The 15,894-nt window shown below is 41.5% G+C and overlaps 2 protein-coding genes across 8 annotated transcripts in view; one reads left to right on the top strand and one right to left on the bottom strand.

Moving 5' to 3' along the window:
- Positions 1 to 11,355, top strand: part of LOC138738729 (coagulation factor X-like) — a 46,179-nt gene extending 34,824 nt beyond the window's left edge. Inside the window, exons 6-8 of the mRNA XM_069889521.1 lie at positions 3,856 to 4,046; positions 7,912 to 8,029; positions 10,219 to 11,355. Of these exons, the coding sequence (XP_069745622.1) occupies positions 3,856 to 4,046; positions 7,912 to 8,029; positions 10,219 to 10,796 (887 nt within the window). The 3' untranslated portion in view covers positions 10,797 to 11,355. The remainder of the gene's footprint in view (positions 1 to 3,855; positions 4,047 to 7,911; positions 8,030 to 10,218) is intronic.
- grtp1a (growth hormone regulated TBC protein 1a) overlaps positions 1 to 15,894 on the bottom strand; it is a 393,930-nt gene that overhangs the window by 316,523 nt on the left and 61,513 nt on the right. The window lies entirely within an intron of this gene.

Below are 15,894 nucleotides of genomic sequence, written 5' to 3'. Positions count from 1 at the left end.
CCTTGATTAGAACATAAGAAAGAGGAGCAGGAATAGATCATCTGGCCTGTGAAGCCTGCTCTGTCCAGGGACTCACCTGCTTATCTGTACTATTCAAAAATCCTAATCACAAACACCTCCCAAGTCCCTCGGCAAAACAGCATGCTGCAATCCTTCATTATTTAAATAATGATCTGATCTACTTCTTCCAGTGGATTACCTCAACATCGTACACTTAATTGCCAGACCCCTGCCCATTCACTTAACTTATCTATATCTCTGCAAACTCCGCATTCTCTATGCAGTTTGCTTTTCTTCTCAATTTAGTATAATTGTCAAACAATTATGTGTTTTAAAAAATATCAACTCTATCTGTTGCATTCAGAATCAGAATTTATTGTCATGAACATATCATGAAATTCAATGTTTGAGTCTCAAAAAATTCAGTTACCTTTCTAAAATTATATTGATGGATTAATTATATTCAGCTTTCATGCATGATGAGCTACTTCCTCTTTGATTATTGACCCCAGCACCTTGCCAATAATAACTCTGAAACTGGCCTGTAGTTCCCTGCCACCTGCCTCTTGCCATTTTTAAACATATTTTAACGCTTTAGTTGCCCATTCAGTGCCAGCTCTTCAGCACTTGACGTCCTGCTTTGCGGAAACTGCCAAAATGTTTGGCCTGGAAGTCAGCCTGAAGAAAACTGAGGTCCTCCATCAGCCAGCTCCCCACCATGACTACCAGCCCCCCCACATCTCCATCGGGCACACAAAACTCAAAACGGTCAACCAGTTTACCTATCTCGGCTGCACCATTTCATCAGATGCAAGGATCGACAATGAGATAGACAACAGACTCGCCAAGGCAAATAGCGCCTTTGGAAGACTACACAAAAGAGTCTGGAAAAACAACCAACTGAAAAACCTCACAAAGATAAGTGTATACAGAGCCGTCGTCATACCCACACTCCTGTTCGGCTCCGAATCATGGGTCCTCTACCGGCACCACCTACGGCTCCTAGAACGCTTCCACCAGCGTTGTCTCCGCTCCATCCTCAACATCCATTGGAGCGCTTTCATCCCTAACATCGAAGTACTCGAGATGGCAGAGGTCGACAGCATCGAGTCCACGCTGCTGAAGATCCAGCTGCGCTGGATGGGTCACGTCTCCAGAATGGAGGACCATCGCCTTCCCAAGATCCTGTTATATGGCGAGCTCTCCACTGGCCACCGTGACAGAGGTGCACCAAAGAAAAGGTACAAGGACTGCCTAAAGAAATCTCTTGGTGCCTGCCACATTGACCACCGTCAGTGGGCTGATAACGCCTCAAACCGTGCATCTTGGCGCCTCACAGTTTGGCGGGCAGCAACCTCCTTTGAAGAAGACCGCAGAGCCCACCTCACTGACAAAAGGCAAAGGAGGAAAAACCCAACACCCAACCCCAACCAACCAATTTTCCCCTGCAACCGCTGCAACCGTGTCTGCCTGTCCCGCATCGGACTTGTCAGCCACAAACGAGCCTGCAGCTGACGTGGACTTTTTACCCCCTCCATAAATCTTCGTCCGCGAAGCCAAGCCAAAGAGATCTTTTATGATCTTTAACAATCTTTCAGAGTTTACAAAAATTTTCAACTATGATGTAATATTTGTAGATGTATTTGGGAGATAAATTGGTAAAATTAGAGTAGGTTACATACATACACATTTAAAAACAGATCTTATTTGAAATATGGAAGAATTCATATTCAGTAACTTTACAAAAACTATGGAGAATGCTATGCACATTTCACAAGTAGGTGCTAATTGAAATGATGGACTGGAGACAGATCATCTATGTTGATCATTGGAGAAGGAGGAGAGAGAGAGAGAGAGAGAGAGAGAGAGAGAGAGAGAGAGAGAAAGAACAGTCACAGCTAAAACAAACAGAAGAAGCTGGTTGGAACTAAAACAAAGCTCCAGAGTGGTGGATGGCTGGAAGTGCTATCTGTCTGATGCTTCTCTTAGAATAAGTGGAACTGAAAGGAACTCTGTGTTAGCTTGAAAGAAAGAGATTATTATCTGGTGAACCCTAAGTTTAATAAGCAAGACATTGAGATGACTAATGGTAGTACCTCAGTTGTGGAAATCCTGAAACAACAAATCTCTCTCTGCAAACCTCCAAAGAACCTTCCTGAGTGGTAAACATTTACCTTTCGAGCACCAAAACCTGGTGAACTTTATACATGTTAAATTCTGTGCACAGTATAAGAATTGCCTGCAACCAGTGAACCTGGAAGAATGGAAAGTGAGATTGAACTGTGAACCAAAGAACTTTTCTTAAATTTACACACACATTACATACACATGGGCTTAGAATTAGAAGAGGGTTAAGTTGGGTTAATTAAGTTAATAGAGAAAAGTTAAAGTTTGATTCTGTTTTCATGTTTAAAGATAATTAAAAACAACTTTTGTTTAAGTAGCAACTTGTCTTGGTGATTGTCTATTGCTGCTGGGTTTTGGGGTCCTTTGGGCTCGTTACACAACCAATGGGCCCATTATCTTTCCCTTAAAACCAAGCGTACAGTCCATTTGGGTCCTGGTCATTTGTCCTGAGTTTCTCCAATAATGTACCCTTTGTAATTAAGATTTATGTGAATTCTATCATGTCATTTGAAATTAGCTCATCTGATATCTTCAAAATATAAGCCACATCTTCCATGGTGAAGATTGATTAAAAAAAAATCATGTTATCTTGTGATTTCTTTGCTGTTATTAATTCACCAGTTTTGTGCTTTCAAGGCCATTTTCCTTAGCCATCCTTGACCTGTTCAATTCCAAATGATTTCCAGGTGCCATGAGCTAAATACATTTGAAAAAGAGACAAAGCAAACCTGAGCTACACCTCTCAAGACACATTAAATTGTCAGCTGAGCACTGAGTGGAAGAAACTACATGGCAAACTGACAAATTAAAAATAATTCCTCACAAGTCTGAGAAGAAATACACCAAAGACACACTGATCCACAAGTAAAAGGAAGTCAACATTATGAGAGTCATGTGGAATCCTTACCTGTCTGTGAAATATGACCCACAATGCATGCACATACAATCATGACAATACAAAAAGAAGCAAAGGTCATTGTAAAGCTAATATCTCAAGATCACTAAAATGGAGACATAGCAAACAAGGCAGAACCAAAAATAACCAAATTTATCTATAACATACAGCACAGTAAGGTTGGTTGCAACACTGGCTGCAACACCAGCAACATAAGCAATATTACCAGCACAAAAGATAACTAATCAGTTACCATAGTGCAAGAAACCAAAAAGTAGTGTTACAACCAGTCTATGATGAGTGTAACAAGGGGAAGTTCAAGAGCCTAACAGCTGTTGGAAAGAAACTGTTCTTGAATCTAGAGATGCTGGTCTTCAGGATTCTGTACCTTTTGCCCTAAGGAAGTAGTTAGAAGTTGTGATCAGGTGGTCCTTTATGAAGATGGCTGCCTTCTTGAAGCAGCTCCTCACATAAATGTCTTTAATGGAGGGTGGTTGGAGCCACTGATGAATCTGGATCTTTCTGTGTTCCTGGGCAGTTGAATTTTCCAAATCAGGCTATGATGCATCTGTTCATAAACTCTATACAATACATCTGTAAATGTTTGATAGTGTATTCATCAACTTCTCTCTGTGATTCTAAAAACTTTGGAACCCACTCTACATCTGTGTCTGGGATGTGAATATATCAATGAAAGTGCAGTATGTTTTAGCTCCTGCTTAAGGCCTCTGGAAAGTTTTATTTTATATTGAAACTAGTCATAAAATGCTCATATTTGAATGAACTGATGAATCTTTCATAAGAATATGCATTGTCTTTATTCCTTTGAACAGAACGTTATCCCTGTGGGACCATTGGTGACCAAGCTTTAGGTGTCTTGAATCCTGCACCAACTAACAGCAGTATGATAAATGATACCAGTGCAGAAACGAATGACAGAGAAAGTGACACAACCAATCCCGGTCAATCGGTTGTGAGAATTGTAGGAGGGCAGGAGTGCCACTTGGGACAGTGTCCATGGCAGGTATTTACCATGTATTAAAGACTATAAGCTTCCAATTCACTTTGAATCATTCAGAAGCCAAATGATATGGTCACTCCATTCTCAGCACTGAAATATACCATAGGCCCTTCACTCTGAACTGATTAGTTCCAAATTAAATCCTTACTTTAGTTCAATACTCCCATCAATTCCATTGCCTTTATATAGCATCCAGTGTAATGCTACTCACCCCTCATGTTTCCCCAAAAGATCAATCTGTTTCGATGGTTCTCTCCCCATCCCCCACAGTCTAATCCTAATCTTGAACTTACTCATGATTCCTTTAATATCTCATCATTTAGACTAACTTTCCTATCTTTCCCATTACATGTTAGTAATTCATGTGGTCTAATAACTGTTCACTCCCATACCTTTTAATTACCCACCCAATATGAACACATTCTCCTTCTCATTTCCCATACATCTGCTATTCAACCTAGGATAATCAACTGCTCTCTTGTCTCCTCAAATCTTGAATAAATATTTTAATTACCACTCACAAGCTCTCTTCTATTCTTAAACCCATATATTATATATCCCACCCAGTCTCATCCTACACTCCCATTCTCTCCCCATATCCTTTAAATTGCATACAGTCTAATTTAACTCATCTACTCATTCCCCTTCTACTTTAATACCCCACTCAGTCTAATCCCACCCTCCTCTTTACTTTGCATAACTCACACTATCTCCCCAGTGCTATTCACTCTAATAACACAGCTAATACTATCTTGTTAGGCCAATACCCTTTGATGTTCCACGCAATCCAAACTCACACTCCAGTTCTCTTCCTAAACATGTAAAGATTCCACTCGGTCAAATAGGACTCTCCTCTTCTCTCCCCATTTCTCCAATAACAAATTTAGACAAATCTCACTTGTCTTCTGTGTCCCATACTTTCTAATGTATAAATCACTCTATTTCATTTCCCATATCATTGTCCCATTCTTGTTCTCTATTCATTAATAAGCACTCAGTTTAATGATTCATTAGGTCTACTCCAGGTTTTTCATCGGATGGTGGGTTTAGGGCATTCCCATCAATTGCACCTCTCCACAAACCCCTCTGACCTTTTCTCTTGCAGACAAGCTCATTCGTTCCCTTCTGTTCACCCATCCATCCACACTTGGGTAATCTACCACAACCAATTAATCTATCAACTTGATGCTTATTTCCTATCACACCAAACAAATCTCTTCCTGCTCCTTTCCTCTTCACTGGTTAAAAGGCAAGAGATTTAGGAGTGAGATGAAAATAAATTTCTTTACTCAGAAGCTGGTGACTCTTTGCAACAGAACACAATGAAGGCCGAGTTATTGAACATACTCAAGAAGGAGCTAGGTAGATTTTTAGCCACAAAGTACATGTAGAGGCATGGGGAGAGATCAGGAATATGGTTCTGAGACAAGAGTATAGGTTATGATTGTATTAACTGTTGGAAAAGGATGAAAGATCCAAAGTTCCTGTTCCTATTTTCCGAAGTTTCTACACTTAACATTCCACCCAGTATAATCCCATTCTCATGCTTTCTCTGTACACACTTTAACATCCCACAGTCTAAACCTATCTTCCTGCTCCATTCGTATACCCTTTAATATTCCCTCTTTTTTGCAAGGAACTATCTAACTCTTGTTTTTAAGTGAATTCTATTTTGATGACGAACTGATGAGAAATTCCTTATTCTACCAATCCACATTTTGAGGACTTTCTTTCTTAGAGTCCTGTCATTTGCATTCTAATGATCTTGTATTTGTTTTCTCTCATTAATCTCCATCTCAAGTTCAGTTTATTATCATTTGATGGTCCATATACAACCCGATGAAACAGTGTCTCTCCAGACCATGGTGCACACATAATACACACAATATTCAGTGCAACATAGTCACTTAAACAATCAAAACAAACATATTGCTAGCTGGATGCCCAAATCTGGAGTGGAGTTCTGGAGCCTTGTTTCCGTAATTATCAGTTATTACCAAAGTGCAGCAGCCTTTCATTTCCCTCTGGTTCTGGTACAGCCACAGGTAATCAAGTTTATTTTAGGGAGCATGGATTTGCTTTGAGTCTATTACTCTTCTGTTCTCTTATCACCATTTCCGACATCCTCTACCCCAAGTTTCAGTACTAGGCTTCAGCTTGGTGTTCAGGCTTGGTGCCTTCATTAAATCATATTCTCACAGTATCTTCATGATCTGGTACTGTCATTTGGTAGACTTAGAGGTTTTAGTGTTCCTTACATTTAGCAATGTTTTCTGATAGATAAGATGAACAGAACAAAAGATTACGGCTTTCTTTGGAACCAGAGTGGCCACTGCAACCATGTGCACCACCAATTTCCTCCAACAATTGAGAATAGTCTATAATTGCACAATCTTGCTGGCCTCAATGAAATTACGTCCCAATCTTCCTAGATTTGATCTGGCTCCAAAAAGGCCATGGGCCTAAGGTGGGCCACCACTCACGCTAGCTGGTTGTTTCTGGGAATACTACTAGTGCCTGCACTTCCCATGGATCCCATGCTCTCAAAGGCTGGAGGCCCTTTGAGAACTTGGATGTTTGTGACCAGTGGTGTTGCATCACAATCCATGCTAGGAATCATGTTCAACATCCCATTATTCTATATACCTGCTTAATCCTTTTACATATTATTTTCCTCCAGTTTCTTCCATTTATTATGTGTTTTCTTGCTCCGTTTGGCTGTCCAACTAACTCTCCCTTTTCTAGAATGAACTTCCATGCTTTTTCGACCAGTTCATTGATGTGCTCCTGCAGCACTTTCTTCTTCACTATCAGTTCCACAGATATTTTGGTATCATCTTCAAGCTTCTCAACTGCACATTCTACTTCAAAAAAATCTGAATCATTGATTTAAAAAACAAAGGACTCCAGCTCCAAACCATGAGAATCTACTGTTGTTGTTCACTCATTACAAGTTCCATTTGATCTTTTACTCTCTGTCTTCAAAGCAATGACCAACTTCCTTTAGATCCCTATGGCATTTTATCAATCTGACCAGTCTGACTTCATCAAACAGTTTGCTGAAATCCAAACAGTCAAGGTTAATGCACCACCCTCATCAGTCCTCCTCAAAAGTTAAACTGTTCCTCACATGTAAACTTCCCCAAAAAAGTGATTGTCCTTGATTTTATCTCTGTTTATATAGAAGGAACTATAATGGCAAAGACTGGAAGATCAGGACCTTCCAGTAAGCTGGACATCCTTTTTAAGACCCTAAGATATCAGAGAAGAAGTAAGCCATTCAGCCCATCAAGTCCACTCCATCATCCCAATATGAATTGATCCATTCTCCCACTCAGCCCTACTCCCCTGTCTTGTCCCCATAATCTTTGATACCCTGACTATTCAGATACCTATCAATTTCTTCCTTAAATACCACCTGATGTCCTGGCCTTTACAGTTGCCCATGGTTGAAAATTCCAAATTTGTTCATGTGCAAACCTACATGAGACTGTCCTGGACTTTCTTCTGATCCATCACCTTGTTTTATGTTAATGAGCTGCAACACAGGTGATTTACCACGTGTTTGGTCATTCTCCATTCATAAGCAATACCATAATGATCTCAATTAATGTCATGGGGAATCAGTGTAATTTTCTGTTTACATGTTGGTTTTACCAAATGTTCAGTACATGAACAGATCCATCACCAATCAGTCACAGTTCCTGATGAGGTTAGGTCCAGATTCCAAGGTGGATGAGTTCCAAAGGCCTCAATTATAATTATTGCTGGCAACCCACCATGACTCTCAGAACATCCATTGGGCGGGCTGAATTTTCACCACATCCAAAGTGCCAAATAATTATTTTGACATATTAATTAACCACAGGTCCTTTTAGTTGATGAAGATGGCAATGGATTTTGTGGAGCCACAATTCTAAATAATTTGATCCTGTTGACTGCAGCCCATTGCATTAACCAAACCAAGACTATCACTGCTGTTGCTGGTAAGGACTTTCTCTACTACATTGCTTCATTGACCTATAATGATTCTCTTTTAAATTGATTCCAGGTATAATGAAAAATGTTGAGCTGACCCCCTGATATTTTCTGTATTTTTGCCCCTCTTGCAAAAATTCAGATTTCTTCAATTAATTATCCAATTTTTATGACAGACATTGCAGAAGGACATCAGCAGGGCATTAGGGGCCACAAAATATCCTTTGCAAAGAGGATTAAAAACATTTTATACTTGCATTAAAGACAAGAAGATAACTAGGAAAAGGAGGATATTTATGATTAGTATCACAGGAAGTGAGCCAAGTACTAAATGAATACATTGTATCAGAATTCATCAAAAGGACGGACAAAGAGTATTGGGAGAGAAATGTGGAGAATGCTTGTGTGTCATGGCATTTTGAGATTAAGAAAGAGATGGTGCTCATGAGGAGTACCAAGGTAAAAAAAATTCCCCAGGGCATGATGGGATAATATCACAGGTGATTGAAAGGCAAGAGGGAAGATTGCTGGGGCCTTGAAAATCTTGTGACTCCACCAGCAGCAAGCAGTGAGCACCAAGCCAGTGTTGGACTTCTGTTATTTGAGTATATAGCTTGGATGAAAAAGTAGGTTGGTGGATTAGTAATATTGCAGATGATATAAAAGATGAGTGGAGTTGTGGGATGTGTGGAGGGTTATCAAAGAATACAGGGTATACTATAGACAAGTTACAAATTTGGGCATAGAAATGACATATGGAATTTAATCCAGACAAGTGTGAAGTGTTAACTTTGACATATAGGATGTAATGCCAGGACTCTTAACTGCATTGACAATGCAGTGGGGGTTCAGGTTCATAACTCATTGAAAGTAGATAAGGAGGTAAAGAAGGCATATGGTATATTTGGCTTCATTGGGTGGGCATTACCTTGCAACCCCATTACAAGGAGATTATGGAAAAAATACATAAGAGGTTACTAGGATGTTGTCTGGTTTTGAGGCAAGAGTTATTGACAGAGGACTGACATACTTGAATTGTTTTCTCTGGTGCATAGGCTGACAGGAGACCTGATAGAGGTGTCTAAAATAATGAGACAATGTGGACATTCAGAAACTTGACCCCAGGATAAAAGCACCACATACTTGAGAAAATGCCTTTAAGGGGACCAGGAGGAAGTTTAAGGGAGATGTGTGGGGCAAATATTTTAGATAGAGAATGGTTGGAGCCTGGAATGAGCTGCCTGGGATTGTGATGGAAACAAATATAATTGTACCACATATCCATCAAGTGCCAGCAGCAGAGTTTTAGTTTGCTTTGGACATCCTGTTTAGCACACATACAGGCTAAAGGGCCTGTTGCTATGCCGTCCTGTTCTAGCTTGTAGTTACCTATATTAGGGATAATTTAATATGGCTACAGAGCTACCACCTCATCTTTGGGATGTGGGTGTAAACCAGAGTATCCAGGGAAAATCCATGGTGTAACAGAGCATGCAAACTCTACATAGACAACAATGGAGATTAGGACTGAAACTATATGCTGTTATATTACCATCCCTCCTATATACGGCAACCATTCTTTATCTCATCCTTGTATTGAAATTGCTCCATTTTCACTCCAACCCATCACCATCACAATTTTTTTTCTATACACCTTCTAGGATCTCTGCACTCTGCCAAATCCATCACCTCCTTTACCCTTCTACTGGTAACCATGAAGAAGTTCCTTCCCTAAATCTCGCTTTTCCAAGTCCTTCTCTGAAAACCGATTCTTCGTCCAACTCTTTGGCTCTTACTCTAAGGTTTTCTTTTACTGGCTCACAATTCACATTTCTCTGAAGTGCCTTGGCATATTTCACTGGATCAAAGGCACTACATGGATGTTTTCTTTGGCTTGGCTTCGCGGACGAAGATTTATGGAGGGGGTAAAAAGTCCACGTCAGCTGCAGGCTCGTTTGTGGCTGACCAGTCCGATGCGGGACAGGCAGACACGATTGCAGCGGTTGCAAGGGAAAATTGGTTGGTTGGGGTTGGGTGTTGTAGGTAGTTGTTAAATCACAGGGTGTTTGCTCCGGTATGCAGAGCAGAAACTCAGACTCTCCAATTGTTTGAATCAATTTAAACAAAATGTAACCATTAAATAAAAGCTTTAAAAGATTTATGTCATTTATTTAAACATTGCTGTGGCTACTTGTAGGTGAATTTGATGTCAACGAAGATGAAGGTACAGAACAGAATCGAGATGTTGATGTGGTAATCTCTCATCATAACTTCCAAAGACACAATTTTGATAATGACATTGCAGTCGTGTTGTTGAAGAAACCTCTAGAATTTAACCAGAACGTGGTACCAATATGCCTGCCTCAAAAAAGCTTTGCAGAAAAAGTTTTGATGCACCAGCCCAATGCATTAGTCAGTGGTTGGGGCCGTATGCACGACCATGGTGCGCCATCCACCAAGCTCCAACGGCTCACCGTGCCTTACGTCAATCGGATCAAATGCATTGAGTCCAGTCGGTACCAGGTCTCTCAGAACATGTTCTGTGCTGGCTACGAAAATGAGAGCAAAGATGCTTGCCAGGGGGACAGTGGGGGCCCCCATGTTACCCCACACCGGAATACTTGGTTTTTGACTGGCATTGTGAGTTGGGGAGAAGGGTGTGCACAGAAAGGGAAATATGGCATCTACACAAAGGTGTCTAAGTACACCAGATGGATCAGAAGGGCTATAGATGAGTTGATTTCTTACTATAGGAAGACATACACAAATACTTAGATTGAAAAAGCATCTCATTTTAATATGTGCAGGCCAAACACCTCACTAGATTGCAAATATATAACAAAATTTGACTTCCTTATCACTAGATCCAATAAACATTTCAGAGCTAAAATGATATTCCATTGTTAGCTGAAGCCAGAAATTAAATTCAGTGTTTTTGACAAATTGAAATTAGACCTATTGTCAACTAAAACCTCCATTTACTTACATTATATTTGCAAAAGAGCTTTGCCCTTTACAAAGACTGTCATAAAACGATTCTAAATTGCTAGCTTCTGTTTCATTTTCACATCACTTTGTAGTTTATTGCTTCATGTAAAATATCAATAGGCAACCAGTGGCCCCAGTTAGACTGTTCAAGCCATCGCCGAAACGTACATCAGTAATATCCAGAATAAAAATTATTGTTGGAATGTTACTCCATTTGGAAGTCAAATGGTATGTGTACTCATAACAATGAATACTGCAGAATGTTTAATTGTGAAAAACAAACTGAATTATGCAAATGTACAGAAATACTGAATGATAAGTGTATAATAAAGATACCTACAGTGAACTGTGCAAGTGTACAAGAGTAATGGGTGAACAAAATTGTGCTAAATACAACAGTAACCAATACACTGGGCAGAGCAAGTATCCAATAGAAATAAACTACACAATATAACCAAACAACCAGATACTCTGCATAATGCAAGTGACAGTAGTGTACAAAGCAAGTGTACAAAAGTTAGACACACTTGCACTATTAAATACAAGTACTATTCGGTGAATCATATTACACGATAATGTTACAAGTATGAAAATTGATAATAAGATAGGTGTTCCACAGTGGCTGCATGCACATGGCACAGTACAGTGCATCTCCCTCTATTGTACCCTTGGCATGGTTGAGATACATTGAAGTGTATCAGTTGTACACAACAGTATACTGGTTGTTCAATCTCATGAGATTGTCGTGAGGAATTTAATTGTGCAGAGAGACAGAACAATGTCACCTGCATTAGTGACACAACTTAAACACGATCCAATGTGAGGCAATTTATGGGTTTCAGAATGGAACAGTTCATAGAATTGCTGACAGCTTCAATCTTAACCTCTGGTAGATTTTACATTTGGCCACATGGGTTTCCTCCCATATTTCAGAGATATTTGGATTGATGGGTTAATTATCTCTAATGTGCAGGTGAGTGGTAAAACCTTGAGAAAGTTTCTGGGTATGTGGGGAGAAATCTAGGATCAGTAGAATGAGTTATTTGAATTAGTGTGGACTTCCTGGGTCAAAGGGCCTACTTGCTTTCTGTGTGGCTTAGTGATATTGACCAAGATAGCTCAAATGCCTGACTACCAATGAAAGATTTTAAAGTGCAGTCATTGTTGAACACATGATTTATGAAGGCTAATTTGGGCACAGAAAGCATCCTCAACATGATTATCCAACTGCACGAAAACCAACAAGGTCGGGTCAGATACAGCAATGAGCTCTCTGAACCCTTCTCCATTAACAATGGCGTGAAGCAAGGCTGTGTTCTCGCACCAACCCTCTTTTCAATCTTCTTCAGCATGATGCTGAACCAAGCCATGAAAGACCCCAACAATGAAGACGCTGTTTACATCCGGTACCGCACGGATGGCAGTCTCTTCAATCTGAGGCGCCTGCAAGCTCACACCAAGACACAAGAGAAACTTGTCCGTGAACTACTCTTTGCAGATGATGCCGCTTTAGTTGCCCATTCAGAGCCAGCTCTTCAGCGCTTGACGTCCTGCTTTGCGGAAACTGCCAAAATGTTTGGCCTGGAAGTCAGCCTGAAGAAAACTGAGGTCCTCCATCAGCCAGCTCCCCACCATGACTACCAGCCCCCCCACATCTCCATCGGGCACACAAAACTCAAAACGGTCAACCAGTTTACCTATCTCGGCTGCACCATTTCATCAGATGCAAGGATCGACAATGAGATAGACAACAGACTCGCCAAGGCAAATAGCGCCTTTGGAAGACTACACAAAAGAGTCTGGAAAAACAACCAACTGAAAAACCTCACAAAGATAAGCGTATACAGAGCCGTTGTCATACCCACACTCCTGTTCGGCTCCGAATCATGGGTCCTCTACCGGCACCACCTACGGCTCCTAGAACGCTTCCACCAGCGTTGTCTCCGCTCCATCCTCAACATCCATTGGAGCGCTCACACCCCTAACGTCGAGGTACTCGAGATGGCAGAGGTCGACAGCATCGAGTCCACGCTGCTGAAGATCCAGCTGCGCTGGATGGGTCACGTCTCCAGAATGGAGGACCATCGCCTTCCCAAGATCGTATTATATGGCGAGCTCTCCACTGGCCACCGTGACAGAGGTGCACCAAAGAAAAGGTACAAGGACTGCCTACAGAAATCTCTTGGTGCCTGCCACATTGACCACCGCCAGTGGGCTGATAACGCCTCAAACCGTGCATCTTGGCGCCTCACAGTTTGGCGGGCAGCAGCCTCCTTTGAAGAAGACCGCAGAGCCCACCTCACTGACAAAAGGCAAAGGAGGAAAAACCCAACACCCAACCCCAACCAACCAATTTTCCCTTGCAACCGCTGCAATCGTGTCTGCCTGTCCCGCATCGGACTGGTCAGCCACAAACGAGCCTGCAGCTGACGTGGACTTTTTACCCCCTCCATAAATCTTCGTCCGCGAAGCCACAATGGGATACTATATCACAGAATGCTAGAAATGTGTAGTGCAGAAACAGGCCCCATGGATCCAGCTCATCCACATCAACCATGATGCCCAAGTACACCAATACTATTTGCCTTCATTTGGCCCACAACTCCTCAACACATTTCCTATCCTGAGATCTGAAAGAGGGCACAAGAAGACTTTAGGAAACAGAATTAAGGAAAACTCTAAGGCATTCTGAGCATAGGTGAAAAAAAGGATGACTAGAATGAAGATAGGGCCACAAGGAAAAAGGAGGGAACATCCCTGGAGGAAGAGGAGGTAATGGGAGGTCCTAAATGAAAACTTTGCATAAGTGATTAAGGTCCCTCTCTGATGAACAATGTGAGGTCAGTATTATGCAAGCTTTTGTGGTGGAGCATATTGAGGTTAAGAAAGAGGAAGTGCTAGATCTTCTTAAAAAAAAGCATTCAGATTGGTAAATCCCCTGGACTGGACAGGATATACCCCAGGTTACTACAGGAAGCTAGGGATGAGATTTCTGGGGTATTGGCAATGATCTTTGTCCTCCCTGGCTACAGGGGAGGTTACTAGAGGATTTGAGAATGGCAAATGTTGTTCCCTTGTTTAAAAAAGATAAAAAGGTAATAGGGAGAATCCTGGGAACCATATAGACCAGTGGTAGATAAACTATTGGAGAGGATTCTTTGGAACAATACATACAAGCATTTAGAGAAGGATAGTCTTCTCAGGAAGAGTTGGCATGTCTTTGTGAGGGGCAGGTTGTGACTCACGAGCCTAATTGAGTTTGTTTGAGGAAGTGACAAAAGAAATTGATGAAAGTAAAGTTCTAGATGTGGGATATATGGATTTTAAGTAAGCCATTTGACAAGGTTCCTCTTGTAGAATCAATCATGTGGCATAGGATCCATGGAACCTTGGCTGTGAGTATTCAGCATTGGCTTGCCTGCAGAAAGCAGAGAGTAGTAATAAATGGAATATGTTATGCCTAGAATTCAATGGCTACTGGAATTCCACAGGGATCTCTTCTGGAACTTCTGCTCTTTGTGATTTTTATTAATGACCTGGATGAAGAAGTGGAGGAATGGCTCAGTGTGTTTGCAGATGACAAGAAGGTTGAAGGTTTTGGGATAGTGTAGAAGGTTGTCAAAGGTGACAACAGGAATAGACAGAATGCTGAATTGGGTGGACAAGTGGCAGATGGAGTTCAATCAGAATAAGTGTGAAGTGTTGTATTTCAGAACTTCAAGGTGGAACACATGGTTAATGGCAAGATTCTTAACTGTGCAGAAAAACAGAGGGATTCTGGGGTCCAAATTCATAGATCTCTCAAGGTTGTCATGCAAGTTGATAGGGTAGTTAAGAAAGCTTATAATATGCTGTTCTTGATTCACCTGTCACCCCTCAGCCTCCTATATTTCAGTAAGAATAATCTCTCTAATAGCTCCATGTAACTATAGCCATCCATTTCAGGTAACATCTACATAAAATTTTTCTGCACTCTTTTTTATTACTTTTTTTTCTTTTTTCTTTCTTTGGCTTGGCTTCGAGGACGAAGATTTATGGAGGGGTATGTCCACGTCTGCTGCAGGCTCATTTGTGACTGACAAGTCCAATGCGGGACAGACAGGCTCAGTTGCAGTGGTTGCAAGGGAAAATTGGTGGGTTGGGGTTGGGAGTTGGGTTTTTCCTCCTTTGTCTTTTGTCAGTGAGGTGGGCTCTGCGGTCTTCTTCAAAGGAGGTTGCTGCCCACCGAACTGTGAGGCGCCAAGATGCACGGTTTGAGGCGATATCAGTCCACTGGCGGTGGTCAATGTGGCAGGCACCAAGAGATTTCTTTAAGCAGTCCTTGTACCTCTTCTTTGGTGCACCTCTGTCTCGGTGGCCAGTGGAGAGCTCACCATAGAACACGATCTTGGGAAGGCGATGGTCCTCCATTCTGGAGACGTGATCCACCCAGCACAGTTGGTCTTCTGCAGCATGGATTCGATGCTTGCTGACTCTGCCAGGTCAAGTACTTCCAATGTTGGTGATGAAGTCATTTCAATGAATGTTGAGGATGGAGAGGAGACAGCGCTGATGGAAGTGTTCTAGGAGCCGTAGGTGATGCCGGTAGAGGACCCATGTTTCGGAGCCGAACAGGAGCGTGGATATGACAACGGCTCTGTACATGCTGATCTTTGTGTGTCTCTTCAGGTTGTTATTTTTCCATACTCTTTTGTGTAGTCTTCCAAAGGCGCTATTTGCCTTGGCGAGTCTGTTGTCTATCTCTTTGTCGATCCTTGCATCAGATGAAATGGTGCAGCCGAGGTAGGTAAACTGGTTGACCGTTTTGAGTTCTGTGTACTACACACATAATAAAGGAATTAATGAATGGAGGTCAGAGACCAATGGAGTTCTGCAGGAATCTGTT

The sequence above is a fragment of the Narcine bancroftii genome, chromosome 7 (assembly GCF_036971445.1).
Source record: "Narcine bancroftii isolate sNarBan1 chromosome 7, sNarBan1.hap1, whole genome shotgun sequence".
Classification (NCBI taxonomy): domain Eukaryota; kingdom Metazoa; phylum Chordata; class Chondrichthyes; order Torpediniformes; family Narcinidae; genus Narcine; species Narcine bancroftii.
Note: the sequence above shows the minus strand (reverse complement) of the source record. Positions and strands in the feature narration are given on the sequence as shown.